The sequence below is a fragment of the Prunus persica genome, chromosome G8, assembly GCF_000346465.2.
Source record: "Prunus persica cultivar Lovell chromosome G8, Prunus_persica_NCBIv2, whole genome shotgun sequence".
Taxonomy (NCBI): domain Eukaryota; kingdom Viridiplantae; phylum Streptophyta; class Magnoliopsida; order Rosales; family Rosaceae; genus Prunus; species Prunus persica.
Window position 1 is genome coordinate 12,468,553 of NC_034016.1, and position 19,681 is coordinate 12,488,233.

Consider the following 19,681-nt stretch of genomic DNA (forward strand, 5'->3'; position numbering starts at 1 on the left):
TTATATATACGAATCTTAAGTCACTCTAGTTATATATTTAGTTAAAAATTAGTCAATATATAAACATTCTTACATTGTCTTATTCATATATATATATATATTATATTATATGTTCATTATATTGCCTTAATCCTATTTTTTTCTTTCAAAAAAGTAATTTTATATTGATTTTTTCTTCCATAATGGGGCGGGTCGGGGAATTCATTCCCCAACGAAGGTGGGGATGGCGAATCCTCGATATGAATATTACAGGGACGAAGGTGGAGATGGGAGAAAAAGCTTAACGGGAATGGGTATGAGAATGGCATACCACTCCCGATTCAACCCATTGCCATCCGTAGATTTTCATAACAAATTTGAAGACAAATTCCCCCATGTGCCCGGGTTTGGGAGTGGGAGTAGGACTTGGGTTGTGGCTCGGACCCCTTGTTTTCTTCTCCCATAACCACCCTCCACCAGCAACAGACCCCTCTCTCCTTCCATTTTCTTTTCACCCCAGACCAATCCCCACCCCCAACATAACTTCCTCTCTTTAGCCTCCCTTTTCTCTCTCTCTTTCTCTCTCTCCCATTCAAGCTCCCCCTCCCCTCTATTTTTTTAATTGCAACAAAGGGAAGGCAGAGGTGAAGTGGGTGGGCCCCACTATTTATTCAAATGATTGATTATTTATTTTAGATTTTAGATTATTTATTTTATAGTATTTAATTATTTTAATTAGGGGTGGGCATCTAAAGCCGAAATACCAAAATCATACACTAACCATACAGATTTCATACTGTTTCATTTGGGATGAAGAGATATTCGGTACTGTACCGTACCGTACCAAAAAAGTATGATATGGTAGCAATGCCAGGTATTTGGTACCTGTCAATACCGTACTATAACGAATACCTTAAGAATGAGCTTTACATGTTTCAACAGCTTGATATCCTTGTTTTGCTTGGGTTGGGGTCTAAGTGTTTTGGTGTCATTTATAACAATCTCCTCTGGTAAGATGTTTAAACTTATAACTAGATCAGATAAAGAATTAGTTAACTCTTACCAAAAAGAAACATCACTTGCTAATCAAAAGCATCATAATCATGACTGTGTTAGAGACTTTCCACTTGATGACAAATAGACATTGCTCTTCATTTGTCATGGTATGAGGAATTTGTTGATGGATAATGATTTGGTTGATTAGGATTTGGATATTGAATATGTTGAATTTTTGAATCTGTAACTTTGGCATCACTTATTTTGGTGAATGAATCTGTTGAATATTGAATTGGTTCATTTTTGAGTTGTGTCATTTTGGTATCAATTTGGCACGGTATGGTACGGTACCAATTTTGACAAACGATAATTTCATACCGTACCATACCAGTTTTAATTTCCGGTATCGGTAGCGGTATGAGTTCAATACCGTACCGTACCCATCCCTAATTTTAACATATAAAATGACCAATTTGCCTTCATATTTAACGTCAAATTGAATGAAATGTTGAGATTTAGACGGTAGGGAGGAATTGGCTGTAAAAATTAGTTTGTATACTTAATTTTCCAAAAACAAAAAAAGTTTATGGTGCAAATTAAAAATAGCATACAAGTTCAGGGAGTAAATCGCAGCTAACCCAAAAAAGAAAAAGAAAAGGGTAGGGTTTGGTGGGCTGTGGGCACAAAATCTGAAAGGGATTGAAAGCGCAGGGGTTCATTTGTTTGTATTGTAATTTAATTTAATTTGCACCCACAACAAAGCCACTCTGCGCTGTCCATGATTTGCCGGGCATACCAAATTAAGTCATTCAGTGAGCACATGATTGAAATTAACTCCACTGCCTGGACAATGTCCTTGGGAATTTTCATTTTCCTTCAGGGTTTCTTGGGCAGAGCAGAACATAAGTGAATTTCCATTTTTAGCCTCAGTTCTGTCAAGATATTTTTATTGCTCAAGGTTTGTCAGTGGCCACCAAACCCAGCAAAGTTGTTGAAGGTCATAAAGATCTGTGTGTTGTGATTTGCATACCAGCTCTTTGTGCATGGTTTTTTTATTCTCCTTTCTTTGAAGGCCTTCTTAAATTGTATGCATTTGTGGGTGTTGGTGTCTGAAAATGGTAGCGAATAAATGGAGCCTCTGCTGTACCTGCAATGCATAATGGTGTCTGTTAAACCTGACTATCAAGACAGAATTACAGGCGACTTGCTTTGCAAACTAAGGCCCTATTTGGTATCTTACTAAAAAAATAAACTCAAAAATTATAATTCGTTTTAAAAAATGAGTTTTTAAATAGTGGCTTTAAGATTTAAAAAAAATTAAAATTAAAATCAGAAATCCTAGATTCCCAAATTGAAATTAACAAAAGAAAAAGTAAATCCGTAAACTTTCAATATAAACCCTAGAAACCCAAAACATGAAAAAAGATTGATCAATTTTGGGTCGGGTAGTGGATGAAGGAGACCTTGATGGCCTTCACGGAGCGGCAAACGACGGCCTTCATGGAGCTGCGAACGACGACGTCGACCTGGAACCACCAACCAGAGAGAGAGAGAGAGAGAGAGAGAGAGAGAGAGAGAGAGAGAGAGAGAGTATAAAACCTCACTTTTTTGTTTTCAATAATGGGGGTATTTTTGAGTTTGTTTTAGGTCTAGGTTTTTAAAAATTAGCATACTAAACGGGTTTTATAAGTTTCGAATTTAAAATGTGTTTTTGATTTTATAAAATTAGATCCAAGTAGAATACCAAACATGCCCTAAACTTTTTTGCTTTTAATTTTAAGTTTAGGTTTTTAAAAATGAGCATACTAAACAGGTTCTTTAAGTTTCAGACTTAAAATGTGTTTTTGAGTTTATAAAATTAGATCTAAGTAGGATACCAAACAGGCCCTAAAAAGTTTGTTGGGTAGGTTCTTACTTTATTAACGAAGAAAGAGAATTCGAATTAAAGATCTCTTTCAATGTTGGAAAAATAAGTACAACTAGACTAAGAGCTGGTTGGTTTGAATATGCAATATGTATGTACTTACAAGATCAATGAGGCTCTACCTACCACATGACAACAATCCTTGATGAAAACAAACGTTCAATTGGATACATAAACATGTGGCATAATAAATAACCCTGCAAATGTACCTATAGAAAAGATATGCTAGGTTTTATGAGGGTTCTACTTAATAATTAAGATGTTGATTTTATTAAGCTCATTTAAACTATTTTATTGAAGAACCTGATTTTAATACTGTCATTTTCAAAGTTTATAATTTTACTGACATAGATATAGAAGCCCAGCCCAGGCCCTAGCTCTAGCCCAACCTCCAGCCCTTCATTGTTGTCCAATTTTTAGCTCCCAATTTTTAGAAACAAATCCATAACAGGCCCAACCAACCCAACATTCACCCTCAGTGAAACCGAGAAATTCTATAGTGAAGTTGTCATATATGGGCCCCTTATGCGAATCTTTATATTAGCCACAAGATCATTTTATTAAACTTAAGTGAAGACACTATTTCAAATACATCAGGTGGCTAATATGAAAGTCTACATCTATAGTCCATATATGACACACTTACCATAAAACGATTCCTGTAAAACCTAAACCGAGGAAAAGGAAGTGCATATTCAGCAGGAAAAGGAACAGACTTGCTGACCTTTAAAAAAAGAAAACAATCTTTAGAGCTGATTGAAATAATCTGGTTATGTTGACAAATTTTGATAGATCTCACTTTCCCGCCATTGCTCTAAAATTTATAATAATTCTTTTTAATTTGTTTGAATTTATAATAATTCTTTTTAATTTACAATATAAACAAATAATCTGGTGTATGAAGTTTCATATTTGATTCAAGCAGAGCGATAAAAACTCTATTTAACTCAAGTTATAATAAAATTTAAAACCCAGCCCACGCCATGCATGCCCTCAATCCCATTGCTCCAACCTATCAACTCCCTTGGAAAAAAACTTATATGAAATAAGGATAATACTATTTTGTTATTCTGGCCAATAATACAATGATGTGAAAAAGTTATCCGATATGTCATTGCGTAATTGGCGGAAATAGCAAAAATTGCTATTCCTGAGAGTTTCTCTCCAATCCAATCCCCATTCCCCGGAAAAACCCTAAACCCAACGGAATTCCCCGCCCCAACCCACAAAACCCACTCTGAAAAGAAAGGAGCGCTTCTTCAGCCATCGACGGTGCTCAAATTTCTCTTCCTTCTCTCTCTCTCTCTCTCTCTCTCTCTCTCTACGGTAACCGTAGAGAGCAGGCTCCGGTGGAAAGAGAAGCGAAGGGGTCGACGACGTTGATGTGCCAACGCCGAAGCGGGTGAACTGGTCAGGTGGGGTTCGGATCCGGTTTTGCATACACTGCTTCAAGAGCCACTGAAGAACACGACGCTATACAGCTTCATAGGTACGCTTGGAATTTCTTTGTTCCTCTCTCTCCCTCTACATTGGCTTGCTATCATTTTTCCATTTCTAATTTCGGATTTTTTTTTCTTTTTGCTAGTTTGTTTTCTGGATTCAATATTATTTTCTCTGAAAAAAAAATAAAAAAATGGATGAGTGGGTTTTAATTTTTTTTAAAGGTTTTTTTTTTACTTTGAATTAAATTTGAGTGATGAAACTACTAAAATGCCCATGCCATCTTTTCTTAATTACTAAGTAAAGGGCCTACCCAAATTTGACGAATTGTGCCAAATGCGAGTTTCGAACCCGAGCGAGCTCCTCCTTATCCTAAGAAACGCACGACCACCACCATCCCGTCTATCACGCGCTATTTGCAATTATTTTACATTTAAATTCTAAGAATACGTTTAGCGGTTGGCTCGTCCTCCCACCTCTCTCCCTGTTTCTCTCTGAAACCCTAGTAATGGTGATGCAGAACACTTAGCAGAGGTAACTCCTTTTCAACTTATCAGTTTCTCTTCAAAGTACATGATTGTAAATATATTATTGGATGGAAGATTTATATATGGGTTCATGGTTAAATGCTCAGGTTGTATTTGCTCAGTTGAAGGTGCTAATAATATTGTCTAGGAGAATCATTTGAACGTTGTTTTAGAGAGTTTCAGTCAAATTCAGAAACCCCAAAAAGAAAACAAATTCTGATATAATTCACTTAGTAGGGCAATTTTAATGTGACTTTGGACTGCAAACAGAGTGCTTTGTATGCTTGGAACTCAATGTGATTTTTGTTTGTTTTCCTGTTTGCCTTATTTGAAGACGCTTCTGCCCAATATATGTAGAAACGGTTGTTGAAGTTAAAATCAACATGGAGGATTTGGATGATATTTTCCTTGACCCTTCTAATGCCCCTGGTAAGTCTGCACTTAGAACTTGAAGAACTTTTCATATTTTCTATTTTTATTTGGCTCAAGAGATGGATAACTGATTTCTATTTTCGTTTGCAGCTCGTCCTGGCGGCCGATTTCGACCCAAGGCAAAGCCCCGGCCAAGCAAGGTAGCATCTACAGCAGCTACTTCTGCTCTTCCTAATGACAGGACGGAAAAACCTGCCACATTATCTCCCACTGTCTCAGATACTGTTCCATCTGTTAAATCCATTGATGTTGGAGATGTTAAAGTAACAGATCCTGTAGGTTCGTCCTTGGCCACATCAGAGATTCTTGGGAACATAGAGCCAGCAAAAAACAATGAGAATTTATGTACAAATGTTGCATCGTCTGATGGCAACAAGGACACGAAACCTTGCGAGTCAGCTGCAACAGCTGCTCCTCAACCGGAGGTTGCAGCTTCTGTTGGAACAGCAGCAGGGGAGGTAAGAAACAAATACCTATTTCCTGGTTTCTTAGTTTTCCATTTCATGTTGATAACTTCTGATTTTTCCAGAATGCAGACATATTCTCTGGGTTGGAATGTCTTGATGGTTTTCTAAGTCAAACTACCAGGGGTACAGGTGACTAATGCAAAATACAATTTTTTATAAAAACTGTAGAAACATTGACTAGTACTGTCTGTTGACACTTATTCTTTCAGCAGAGAGTGCTGCCAGTAAGCCCCATGTTTCTGCTGAGTCTTCAGCGTTCATGGTTTGTGATGTTGCAGAAGCTCAAACTTTTTCTGATTGTTGTACAACCCAAGATCCCGTGTCCTGCAGAGAAGTTTCTGTTTCTAACAAACCGGATGAAGTGCAGTTAGAAACAAAGGTGAAGACTTGTACTGTCACAGAAATGATTCTTGTTCAATTATTAATTTTGATTAATTGGGCATTTTATGATCAATGTCAGGTAGATGGGGCTTTCTCAGAATTTGAAGTTCTAGATGTTGTGTCTGATGCTACCATTTTGTCTGGTATGCGCACCATCACTTGACTTTTTCCTTTGCTACTGTATTGTTTGTTGCGTAGTTCAATGAGTCTGGGTTGATTTAGGACAACGTGTTGGAAAATTTCAACCCAAGCTCAAAGTGAAAAAAGGAAAGGAGCATTTGCACATCCCTCCCGCTGAAGTTGAGTGTATGCTTTCACAAGCTGTGTTAGTGCCTTCTGAAACTGACATGAATGAGAGCTCACTTCCTGCCTTCCCACCTGGACATGTTCTTGATCACCCATCTCCAAGGTTTGGTGATTCTAGTACCCCACATCCAACCTCTGATCCCCTAGTGAATACAGAATACATTGCAGAAACTACCCACTTGGATGGCGCCATTTTTGGGGATGCTGTGCGTTCAGAAGATGTTGGGGGGACACTTGGAAAAGAGGTCACTTTTTTCAACTTAAAATTTCCATGCATGTCGTATTGGGGCTTAAAATATAATTCAGTGTTTAATTGTGTTGGAACACCGGTTTGTATTTGTTTATTGGATTGCACAGGGTCATAAGAGTAGAAATAGAAAAGGTTCTACTGCATCAAATCATTCTCAGAAGCACAAATCTTTTGCAGCCAGTGAGGAGGCTGAAGGTGGGACATCATCCAGGAAGTTGAGGAAGCGGTTACCTCGTCAAGAAGTTGAAGAGCTAGTGCATGAGGCTAATGAAGACAGCTTCACTGCTGAACCTTCTAGTGGATCAAATGTTAATGAAGACGAGAATAATGATAATGAATATAGGGAGCATAAGACATCACAGAGGAAAAGAGCACCAAGAAAGTCCAAGGAACCTGAATCTGGAAAAGAAGAACCAGTAAAAAAACGTAAAAGAGCCAAGGAAGCACCTGATAAATCAACGAAAGACCCTCCCAAAAGGTTTTCCCATTCAACTCGTAGAACCAAAAGACATGGTAAATGAATTTCTGGGTATATAACATTATGAGACTCGAAATTTGTATGTCATTTTAATTTTCTTACCCTTTGCAGTGGACAAGTCTTTGCTTGAAATCCCAGAGGATGAAATTGACCATCAAAGTTTGTCTCTAAAGAATCTCATTCGTCTAGCAGAGCATAGGGAGCTGTTAGCGGTATTTCTATTTTTCTAGTTTTTCTGGTTAAATTTTTGGATGAGGAACTATGATGCTGTTTCACTTAATAACCTTTTTATGGCTCTATCTATAATTTTTTTTTTTTTCCAACATTGACATTGCTTTTTTGCTTTGTCCCTATATCGTGTAGATTAAAGAGGCAAGAAAAATGACAACTCCAGTCCCCGATGAAAGGTACTTGAATTCTTATACAGAAACCGTATCTTTATATTTTTTTTATACTTGTTGAAGTTGTATACTATGGTTCATGCAACAATTGACATTTGAATTGGAAATTTTTTTGCTAGTGTATATAGTAGCATAATGTCCCTAGTAATCTTGATGATGTTTGATTTGAATTTCTTATGTTTGTGCATTTATCTTTCTTCTGATCCTTTATATGGTAGTACTATACTTGTTTAAATGAATGGCAAACATGAGGCATAGAAGCATACAGATATATAAATATAGTTTGGACTTTTTATGTTTTTTAGATTCATAAGTTTGCTGAAAGTGTCAGCTGCATTTGTTTCTTCTTTCCTTTTTATCTCTCAATTTTCTTTTTTGACTGAAAGCAGTCATTTCTTGAAGGTTAAGATCTTATCTAGATCACCACTTCCAGGATCCCGCTTTTGCAGGACTAGCACTGTTGATGTCGTATTTTTCCTGTGTTTGTTTTGATAGTAATTTCTAAGTTTGCAGATCCCCTGATATGTATTGATACTTTGACTGTGCACTGGATTTAAAGCAATTTTAAAATAACTACAAATTGAATATTAGTAATAATTTATATGTATCTCAGTTACTGTAAATTGAATGAAACAGTAACCAGAAATATTTACAAATAACGTTAGAACAAAAATTGCCAAGGTTGATGGTTGTGGGTTGATGTGTAGGCATCTCGCTTTCTTTAGGGTGCGTGTCACAACACTTGTGTGTTGGGATCTCTAATGCATTGCGCTTCTCATATGACATCCCAACCACCATGCTGTTCGTCTTACAAATCTGCTCTATTTTGTGTGACAAGAGCTCTGAACGTTCGATACCCATTGTCAAAAGCTAGTGATAAAGTAGTTGTAAGATGCGTATGAAATTATTGTATGTGTCACTTGTATAAAATGGCCATACATGAGGATGTATTGTTTGAAAATATTATGAAGGTATTAATATGGATGGAATAGAATGATTGTGAATTGGGCCGTTTGAGTCAGCATGCTTTCACAGATTGGTAACTTTGCTTGAACCCACTTGAGGTTACAACCATGTGACATACGTATTTCTCGAATATAATTGAGTTGTCTTTTCAGGACAGGAGGGTGGGGGCCTTGTAAGCATTAGCAATGTTTAGTTTGAAAAATGTTTGATATGTGACATTTGATGAAATGTAGAACTTAAAATTTTAGCAAACCCTGTTATTTTTGAAGAACTGCTGCTATTGTTGTTGTACACACAGAAAGGCTGACATGCTTGTTTTTGAATAGGTTGTTTTTACTATCATTCTTGGAGTCATATGTTGTCCATTGATGCACATTTCTTATTATTATTTTTGTTATTCTTTCATTGCAGTACTAACAATGATTCTCACAAGGAAGCTAATCATGATGAAGAGAATGAAGAGGAGACCTTTCCTTCAGAACAAGACAGAAACTCTGAAGAAAATCAAGCAAGCTATCGGGTTAATGCGAGTTCCTTTTTACTCAATTACCAGTCGTACATGGACAAAACACCCACTGTAAGATGGTCTAAACAAGACACAGAACTGTTCTATGGGGTAATGTTCCTATAAATTCACTACAATTAACTGGCTTCGAATTGAAAATAACTTTGACATACCATATATGTGATTGATGGTGAAAGCTGATGAGTTATCAGTCTCAGTTTGCAGAACGGCACTAGTTGATTTTCTTAGAACTCTAATTGCGATTTAAAAACTTTGTTTCATTCCTGATTAAGAAGGTTGTTGCTGTTATTCTTTTCCAAACAAGTGGCAACTAATTGTATAAGAGGTCAAATTAAATTTGTCTTCACTGACAATTTAGAGTCTTTCTGAAAAATGTATCTCTATTCATCAAGAATTGCCCATTATATGGACAGAATACAAGTTAATTAGGAAAGAACACTGGTTGATATTCAGCCCCTGAAAACAGCTCACCTACCACATATACATGTATCTAATTATAGCTAACCTACCACATATACATGTATCTAATTAATGAAAGAATCTGCTGGCATTTAAATCTGATTTCCTTTGACATTCACATGTGATTTAGGCTATTCAGCAGTGTGGATCAGATTTTACCATGATTCAAGAACTTTATTTTCCCGGTCGAACACGTCATCAAATCAAGTTGAAATTCAAGAAGGAAGAACGTCAAAATCCATTACGTATCAATGAAGCCGTATTAAGTCGTTCGACTTGTTCCACAGGTCAGTCCTTAATTTATTATTTATTTACTGTTTTAATATTTCCCTTAAGAACCTACCCAAGACCATTAATTGCCCACCTGTTTTACTCTTATATGAATTCCATTTGATGAAGTATAGGGACAATTGTATATACTTTGTGTAGAAATTTTTTCCCTGATTTTAATTTTAATAAATAAAAACCAAATAAAATAAATTTGATGTTCATTTATCTATGCTTAAAGTCAATACAATTGTTGTTTTATATGCCACCCCAAACCACACATGGAGCTTCATACAGTTGTACAATATAATAATTTTCTCGTGCAGATCATTCCCAATTTACTTCATATATTGAGAGGCTGCAACAAGTTGCTCAGGCAAACAAGGAGGAGGAAGCAGAACCAACTCATGATACTGATGTATGCATTTTCTATCTTTTCTCTGGCTCTCTTCTGTGAGATGCTTATGTTCTGTTGCTGTATTTTTTGGGAAAGATTATGTTTCTGTGTGTCTATATTTAGATCTCCACGAAGATAGTTACTCATTTTTATAGACAAACTTCATTGCTTGTACTTGTTATTCTCCAGTAGGAGGTAGTATATCACACAGAAGAATCTGCATACTGGAATTGTCGATGGTTTAGGAGTTGTACTCTTTATGAAAGGAAAAAAAATTATCTTCAAAAGCTTCAAGTTGGTTGATCTTAGATGATCCCATTTTTTATTTATTTATGGCTTTAATCTCTTCAGAGGACCAACCGTTGGATGACTAATTGACTATGTAATTTGCATGGCATGTCTCTTTTGCCCTTGGACATCCTCCATGAATATTTTAGAAAGTGGATACATGCTCTAAACCTTTTGTGTTCCTCTAGTGATTCACAAAATCTACACTTAGTTTAATTTTTAAGGGCTCTTAGAAAGTTAAAGGATCATACAGTTGCAGTCTTGTGTTAAGACACTTAACTGATAATTGGTGCAATTTGTGCTCTTATTGTTTACACAACTTCTAATCATTTATGTTTTGTATCTCTTTCTATTGCTTGTAGTAGCTTTTCTTTTGTTGCTTTTTTATTAATAAAAAATTTATGCTGCTTCTTATTACTTTCAGGAGGGAGTGAAAAAAACTGAGTTGGAAGAACCTGAAGATCAGGAAGCTGATGTTGCTGAAGTTCAAGAAGAAGCTGTGGATGCTGAAGTTGAGAATCCATTGAAGTCTGATGAAATTGATGACGAAGAATTTACGTGGTCGGAATGACAAGTCACGAGTATTTTTTTCCCCTAATATATTTTTTTCAGCCATGACTGACTTTCAACGAGAAGATATCGTACTGACAAATTGGAGGCGATTCAAATCTTGTTATTGAGAGTGTTACACAAGGAAAACTAACACATGGAAATCATTCTCATTTTGACTATGGAGAATGTGGAGATAAAAACACATACAGTATATTGAGTAGCCAACACAGTTGCAGATGAACTGTAAGCACAGGACGGGACAATGGATACCTCAGCCTCAAATCTGGGCACAAAACTATACCATGCCTGTTTCTAACGATATTTTGATCTTATCAGCTTTTAGGCCTCTGCGATTGTAATATTGTTTTCGATAGCAAAATAGATAAACATATTTAATAATGAATGCTCTCATATCTTTTTTCTTTTTTTTTGGGGTAAAGATATGCATGGGGAAATTATTTGGCCTTGCAAGCATTATAATTTGGTCCAAAGTATTGAGTGTTTTTCATTCCTTGGTTCATCCATGTTTCCTGCCAATCATGTATGAGAGCTCTTCAAGACGACATGTGAATGATGCGTGCAAGCTCAATGCTTTACAAATGATAGCATATTAATTTCCATCATTTTTTAATTACTTTGTGAGATGGATAAGTAATAACGATAAGGTGACAATGGTGAGTTTTATGTTTGGGCAATTTTGCTGATGCGGACTGATTACCGCACCAAAGTCGGCCATCAATTCTGCAGTTGGTGCAATGCAAGGAAGTTGGCCACAATATCTTCCGTTGCTCCTTAAGGAAGGTTGGAGACTTGAATTTAGGGTTTGGAGGCTCAAAATTATTTTTCGAATACTAAAATAATTTTTTAATAATTGAAACTATGTTTAAAATATATTCAAAATTTTAAAATAATTTTTAGGCACAAAATTATTTAAGATAAGTAAATATAATTAATTAGTATTTATCAATTAATTTATGAAATTAATTAAAATACTTAAATAATAATTATTTATTAAATAAAGAACAATTAAAACATAAAATATAATTAATATAATTAAATAAGACTAAGATATTACTTAATTGTAAATATTAAACTAAACTAACTAACTTTGTATTAAAAATAAAATAAAAAACAAAGTCCACAAAACAATTTAAAATAATTTAAAAAGGCTAAGATATGACTTAAATTATTTTTTTGGTTTGAAAAGATATTGCTTAATTACCATTTTGTGCAGTATAGCCTCGCAACTATACTTTTAAAATATTTGTATATGTTTAGAGAGTATAGCCGGATGGCTGTACTCAAATATATTTAAAGAGTATTTTGAGTACAGCCGCGCGGCTATACTATTAAAATATTCATATATATTTACAGAGTATAGCTGCGCGGCTACACCTTTAAAATATTCATATATGTTTACAAAGTATAGTTGCGCGTCTATACTCTTTAAATATTAATATATTTTAAAAGTATAATCATGCAATTATACATTTAAAATATTATAAAACTATATTTTCCACTTATTATCCTTTTTATTTGTTTTCATAAATTATTTATAAAGTATTTAAACCATCTATCTAATAATTAATAACAAATTAACGTCATATTTATCATCGATGCGCAGGTACTGCATGAGAGTCGTTTTAAGAAAAGAAAAGGAGCCAGACGACGTCCGTTTCACTACAAGTATGCATACGATATGATACAACGCCTTTCTCTTTGCCACAAGGCAATGGCTATTTGTTTCGTGCGCCAAAGGAAACATACAACGTCGTTTTATAGTTTTAATTTTGTAGGAAAACGACTTCCGCTGATTACTTTGCAGGGTTTGGCCGTTTCAGACAACTATACGTTTAACTGGCAACAAAGCGAAGCTAACCTCTTTTAAGCTCAAAGGACATGAAGAAGAAGAAGAAACCCCAAGCAAGGTACAACTGAACGCTCTGCTTTATATATGAACCCTTTCCAAATTTATTTACTTATTTTGTTGTTTGGTAATGGAGAAATGGTGGACGAGCCGAGGGGTTCAAAATTTCAATTGCCTGAGAAAGGAAAATAAATTCTTAGTTCAATAAAGGAAATATTTTGATTTTTCCTCATGGATTTCTTTATTTTGTGTTGATGAAAGTTAGTAGTTGCTTTGAAAAATAACTTGGGAAGGATATTATTCTCTGGGCTGAACATGACAATGTATTGTCAACTATTATAGTTGCAAAAATTGAATGCTGACACATGGATGTCAAAAATCATATCCCTAAATATTTTTCTCTTTTAAAATCTATTTTAAATAAAATATAAATAGTAGTTTAATTAAATTTACATAATATACTAAAAATTATTAAAATATTAAATTTAGCCCTTTGCTGTTGGAGACGCTTAAAATATAGTCTGACACTACTACTTATAAAATCAGTTATTAAAGAACTAAATGTAGCCCGAAGCTAAATATAGCCCTGCTCACCTGAAAATGGCCTAACATTCCTTTCAATGTATATAAGTGCACTAATGCCAAATGGATAGGCTCAAAATTCATGATTAAAATATCGGGTTGACTATGCCCATCTAAACCGACAGTGTTTAATTTTAGCCGTATTAGCTAGGTCATCTTGGATTCATCTGGTATCCCTCAAGTACATGATCAATAACATTATTCTAATTCTAAGAGTGTTTAATGACGACACTTTCATCCACAAGGACAGCAGATCTATGATTAGGAAACTATGGCCGACCTTCAGCCTGTGAAATATTCTGGCACAGACAACAGCGACTTAGCTATTGCATGTCAATGGAATATGGAAAAGAACAAAAATAATTTATACGATTTGAAGGTCAATGGAATATAAAAATTGAATTAGATGATGTGTATTATAGAACAAAATTTTGTATTTGTTTCACAATATAGCTGTTTGGATGGTGTTCATACAATACCTGTTTATTTTGTAGCATGTTTATATTGTGTATAATTCATAAAATATATATTTTCTTAGCAGCATTGAGATGAAAAAAAAAAAAATAGTACTTGACACTTATTTAAAGACAAGTTCGTCCAAAATTGATTCCGGGTATGCAATCAAAAGAAGAAAAGGAAATTCGTTTTCATCCTACCCAAGAAAATGGCTTCAAGTATTTGTTGTGTGTTCACTATATATGGTTATTTGCTATACTAAGTCGAAATATAATGAGATGTTGGGGAAAACTGAAATTTTTTGTACATTTTTTGTCACATAAACTAAAGACACAAGAATACCGGTTTTTAGTGAAAAAAGAACTGACACGCCATTAGCAGGAGTCCAAAAACATAACTTAAAGGTGCTTCTTGTTAAAATTTTGGACAGATTTTATGGCCGAAGATTGATACGTCAACTGTTGGCCATAAGAATATATAAAGCCGCAGATTGACTGTAGTGACTACGGTGGATCATCCTTCCTAGGGAGCGAAAATTCTACCAAACTCTAGGTGTATCGATGCGCCAAAAGATATGGGCCATTGGATGAGACGAGCGTGGATGTGGAGTTACTGGTTGTGTAGGTTAATTTTAAAAATAAACAAACAAAAATTGAAATGTGAAAACGTGAAACACTTTCCTCTGTATATTTCGCTCTTTGTTCCACTGTTTCTCTCTCTTCTTCAATCGCGTTGGGCTTCTTGGTTCAAACTCCGGTGGTGGGCAACGAATTGGAGTTCAATCTACTGTTGGATATCAATTGGTAGATCTATCCTAGAAAGTAGAGAATTTAAGCATTTCTGTAATCATATTTCCTTGAGGTACATATATATTTTCCTATGGAATTCGAATTGCATTTAGATACCATCTGTGTGTGTGCCAAAACCAATTTCATGTCTAGTGGCTTGACTGAAAGGGGAGCAAAAATTCCTCAAGCCATGGTGGGTTCCATCTTGCCTCTAGTAGTATTTGTTAAGGTGGCAAAGCGTAATAAGTTTGATATGTGGTTTTTTAATGCAATTACCCAATTGGTTAGGCAATTTTTGCATTGAGAATGAAAATGCAATAGGTATTTGATATTGAATCAAATTATCAATTTGTTAGGCGGCTTTTACAATTAATGTAGCAAACTACTATGTTATTGGCAACATTTTGCATTTTGGGAACGGACATACAATAGGTACTATGACATGTGATTTTTGAATCTAATTACCAACTCATTTTGTGGCGTTTGCAATGTTCAGTGTATGCAAATTGCCATATTATTGGCCGCCTATTGCATTTTGAGAATGGAAATGCAATAGGTACTTTGATATATGATTTTTGAATGCAATTACCAAACCAAGCGTGAAGTGTGCTACCTCGAAAATGTGTACCGTAAATGAGTTGAATCACTTAAACGTACTTAATAATATAAATGCATGCAAAGGACTCACTAGTGTAGTGGTTTTGACGTGATTGGTCGTGACCACCTCTACGATAAACGGGTAAATGAACGATACCTAAAATTTAGCATAACCAATCTTGTATACATACCCTAGCATAACCAATTTTGGTGTGGTTGGTCGTGGTGTGAAGGTCTGCCACGTAGGCAATTAACAAAAATTTTGACGGTGAAGTTAACAACATAACCAAAATGCAACAAATTAAAAATATTAAGGTACATAATTGTTAAAATTAAGAGTGAAGGAGCAAACATGCCTTAAGGGTGAGAATTCAAAGTATTAAATTGAAATTAACCCCTTTTCTTTTATGAAACAAAAAGAAGGTTTTTCGGGGGAAGGATTGTTTTAATAGGTTTTTATTGTTTGCAAATTTTATTTTTATAATTTTAATTGGAAAAGACTAATTATCCATGAAAAGAAGTCGCATGCCGACTACATGATAATTTTTTTTAATGGAATGGACGGGTCAGCGGCCCACTACTAACAACACCGATATTGTTTTCAACTTAACCATTTGCAAAGCTAAGTAGGTATGAGGTTTTATCACAAAAGGTATCAGTGATATTAGTAATGGAACCATTCATTATATGTTATATTTTATTTAATCAAGTTCCTAATGTGGGACTTCATATTCTTCAACACAAGTGACATATCTAAAATATTCTCGAAATAAAATATATGTATTGACTTATGTTGAAGAATAAAAATTCATTTACTAAACCCGAATTATGAAAAATTTTATTGACATAAACCAAATTTTCCAAAAATTATATTCATATATGTCAAACTTAAGATCATATTCAACTAAAAATTAAATTGTGGAAATTGCCGCCACAATCTGGCAAGAGTTTGTCCAAATTACTTATTTGTCTTCTCTTGCTTACAAATAAATAAGAGAAATATAATTGAATTTAGACAGCTAATAAAGCATGCATAATAAGAAATTAAGAATAAACCCTAAGGGCTCGTTTGGTACGTCGGACTGTACTGACTAATTTCTGTCGGATAGTATTAATCTATTCCGGAGAGTACTGACTATTTAGCCATAATATTATAAGGCGTTTGGTGCTGTTTCGGATAAATAATTTAACTAAGTTATACTGTGTTTGGTGATGTTTCAGATAACATCATATCAGACTATTTATAAATATAAAAATATAAAAAAAAATTTGATAATTTTAATGGAAATTGAGATTCAAATGACACAAATTTTTTTTGGTAAGATTCATATGACAATATTTATTTTTCAATTGTTTTTGCCAAGATTTTTTTTCATATAACCCATTATCATAATTATAGTATCTCATAAAAATTCCAACATACTCGCATACGTTAATAAAAACAATACCAAATAATGTATAATTCAAAGTGATCACATATTAAGGTAACAAGAGAATCACAACTCCCTCGCCTCAAGTAAGAGCAGAACAAATGCTTTTCTCATAGCACCATCCACTGTCAGGAATGTTTTTTTTTATCATTTGCTTTCTCCAAAATTAGCCGTAGTGCCTTAATTTGGTCATTAATAGACAAGTCCATCTTTGCTTTTCTAATAACAATTGACAAAGAAAAAAAAATGGTTCCTAGAATTCAGTTTCATACATTTTTAATTTTGTAATTTTGCTCTCCTAATCGTCAGGTATGTATGTATTCAACTAAACTACCAATACTAGCACAGTTGTTTGTTTTTTGACGAAAACTGGCAATACTCTGTTTAATACCAACAATCTAAATATTCCCACAACGTCGAATCACTATATCACATACAAAGAAAACATTCGATTAAAAAAAATACCCAAAAAAAAAAATTCATAACCTAATTTCTACTAAAAATTTGAAATATATAAAGCATATTGGAGAGAGTATGAAAAAAGAGAGAAAGTGAGCGATGGATACCTGGAGAAGAGTGAAGAAAATAACATGTGGAGAAGATAGTAGAGAACAACCCTAGGGAGAAGAAGATGAAAAGAGCATCTGATTTTTTTTGTAGAACTCGTGTTCTTTTTCCCTAGCCATATAATTAAGCGTGTATTATCTAAACCGGGGTGTGTGGGTTGTATTAGTTAGTCAGGTAAGGAGAGTATTAAAAGTCCAACCCGTATAAAATAGTCGGATAATTAAATAATACAAGTTGACACCAAACACCTGACATAGACTATTTACTCATATTCAAAGTCTAATACGGTGTGCCAAACGAGTCCTAAAAGTCATCTTTGACAAATTCTTTGGTATCTTCGACATTGCTTTTATCCATCGCACACAACCTTCTAAGGAGAAGAATCGAATATTAAAAAGTGAAAATAAAAAGAAATTTACTTTTCCCACTTTGCAAGTTTTTTCTTAGCGGTTTCTGCGGAGATGACCAACAACTAAAGTAGCTGCTTCAGCCTTCGATGCACAAATTGGACGTGTTTCATGCTGAAGGCTGCTTTCTTTCATTTATGAAAGATTACTTTTTTACTTTTAAAATATTAACAAAAAAACTTGTTGAAGATGATGACATATTAGTAAGCATATCAACAAATGGGATCCTCTCGAGGCTTGTAGCTCGATAAGGGATTGTCTTTAGGCTTGTAGTTCAAGTGATTGATTAAAAGAAGTTATTTTGCATTAAGGATAATGAATTTGTTAATTGATCAGGAGTTTTAGTTATAAACTTTCCTTTATTATGATATCAATATGATGAATTCTTATCTTTTTAGTATTTCCTTCTGACTTATGAGATTAGGTTAATAAAAGTCATATTTACGTACCATGGACAAAATAAATGCCCATTTAAGTTACAATTTATGGTTCGCTAAAAAAAAAACTCATAATTTAATGCGTGTTTATTTGAAAATATTTATTAAAAAATAGTTTTTTTTTATAATACAAGCGATAGTTTAAATTATTAGAGGAAGACGAGTTTCTCACACATACATACACACACTATTAATGTGCTATGGGATTCGAACATGAGACTACTGATGCCCAAATCAAAGCTTTTTCACTGAACTAGAACTTATTAATATAAAAAAAAAAGATTAATTTATTTAGAGAGAAATCATAATTTGTTTATAAAGAAAAAATATATGTGCTATATTTAGTTACTCACACGCGTGAACAACTCACCTTAATAACACCCTACCAGAGGAATGCCCAACATCTTTCTAGAACCCTAATGTCATCCAAGCTAATATTCTGTGGCTGCGCAAAAAGATTAGTAATATGAGAGGAAAAGATGAAGGATAAATCATACAAAATAATACAAAAGTGAGTCCAACATTGAAAGGGCCATGCGCCGTTGGTGGGTCCACAAAAGCTACGTATTGCCAACTTTTAGCCCTTCTCTCACTGCATGCGAAGGCATGATTTTTTGTGTTTTTTGTTTGTTTATTAATTTAAAATGAAATGTAATTACCCAAAAAAGGAAAGTGACAAAATGTGGGGCCTAAGTCTGACAAGATTTGTGAAGTTCTTTTAGATTCTCTAAATCAACTTGGTTGAAAAATATCGATAGTTTAAAAATACGAAAAATTTTAATAAAAATATAAAAAAAATTATGAATATCGATAAAAATTGAGTAAAAATCATTGAAATTGTAAGAAAAACTTAAAAATTTTGAGGATGTTTATTTAGTCAATTATCTATTAGTTTTTTTTTTTAAAGGAAGAAAATGCTTTGCATGATGGATTTAACTGATTTAAGTTGATTATATAGCGAGCTGATAAACACTGTGAGTGTAGAATATATGTAATAATTAATAAAAAAAGATAAAACATACCATAATCATTTATTTATAATGATTTACTATAATATTTTACATTTTATACATTGCATAGTAAGATACATGCGTGACTTAGTACCACATTGAGTTCCTCTAATGTTCAAATTTTTTACTATCTTCATCATCTCTATGTGTTGAGTAAGTGTATTGTGAAAAGTAGTCATCAAATGATAAATCCCCGAAATAGTTTTGCATGTAGTTGTTAACATGTCACCTATATGGATCCAAAATTAGTTGACGTTGTCTATATAGCGATATTTTCGATATTATCATGATATTTTGACTGAATGTTGTTGAAGTGTGTGAGAAATTATTGACGTAGATATTTTTCGATATTATCCTTGATATTATTGATAATTATACGATATATGTATGGATATGTTCCAAAATATCATAGACCCGAAAAACTGATAATATCCTTGATATTTCATCGATATTATTGATATTTTAGACCTTACTTTTAACAATATTTTTTAAACTTTCTTAAAT

At 33.9% G+C, this 19,681-nt stretch overlaps 1 protein-coding gene across 5 annotated transcripts; it reads left to right on the forward strand.

The window, feature by feature from the left end:
• LOC18767754 (transcription factor TFIIIB component B'' homolog) lies at nucleotides 3,884-11,458 on the forward strand. Of its 5 annotated transcripts, none has more exons than XM_007201355.2 (14): nucleotides 3,884-4,873; nucleotides 5,201-5,295; nucleotides 5,389-5,756; nucleotides 5,828-5,894; nucleotides 5,975-6,144; nucleotides 6,226-6,289; nucleotides 6,369-6,697; nucleotides 6,810-7,215; nucleotides 7,292-7,392; nucleotides 7,544-7,587; nucleotides 8,959-9,163; nucleotides 9,663-9,819; nucleotides 10,126-10,217; nucleotides 10,909-11,458. In XM_007201355.2, exons 2-14 carry the CDS (start codon nucleotides 5,250-5,252, stop codon nucleotides 11,053-11,055), a joined length of 2,196 nt encoding a protein of 731 aa, XP_007201417.2. In that variant the 5' UTR covers nucleotides 3,884-4,873; nucleotides 5,201-5,249; the 3' UTR covers nucleotides 11,056-11,458. The 5 variants fall into 5 exon arrangements, with proteins under 5 accessions (XP_007201417.2, XP_020409365.1, XP_020409362.1 ...); XM_020553776.1 differs by having other exon boundaries at nucleotides 5,978-6,144; XM_020553773.1 differs by having other exon boundaries at nucleotides 5,224-5,295.

What these genes read in the sequence shown, in the direction of transcription:
- LOC18767754 (XM_007201355.2), top strand. Translation starts at nt 5,250, where the DNA reads ATGGAGGATTTGGATGATATTTTCCTTGACCCTTCTAATGCCCCTG. An exon ending in TCAAACTACCAGGGGTACAG is followed by an intron (nt 5,895 to 5,974) that starts GTGACTAATGCA and finishes TTATTCTTTCAG; the next exon opens with CAGAGAGTGCTGCCAGTAAG. An exon ending in ACACAGAACTGTTCTATGGG is followed by an intron (nt 9,164 to 9,662) that starts GTAATGTTCCTA and finishes CATGTGATTTAG; the next exon opens with GCTATTCAGCAGTGTGGATC.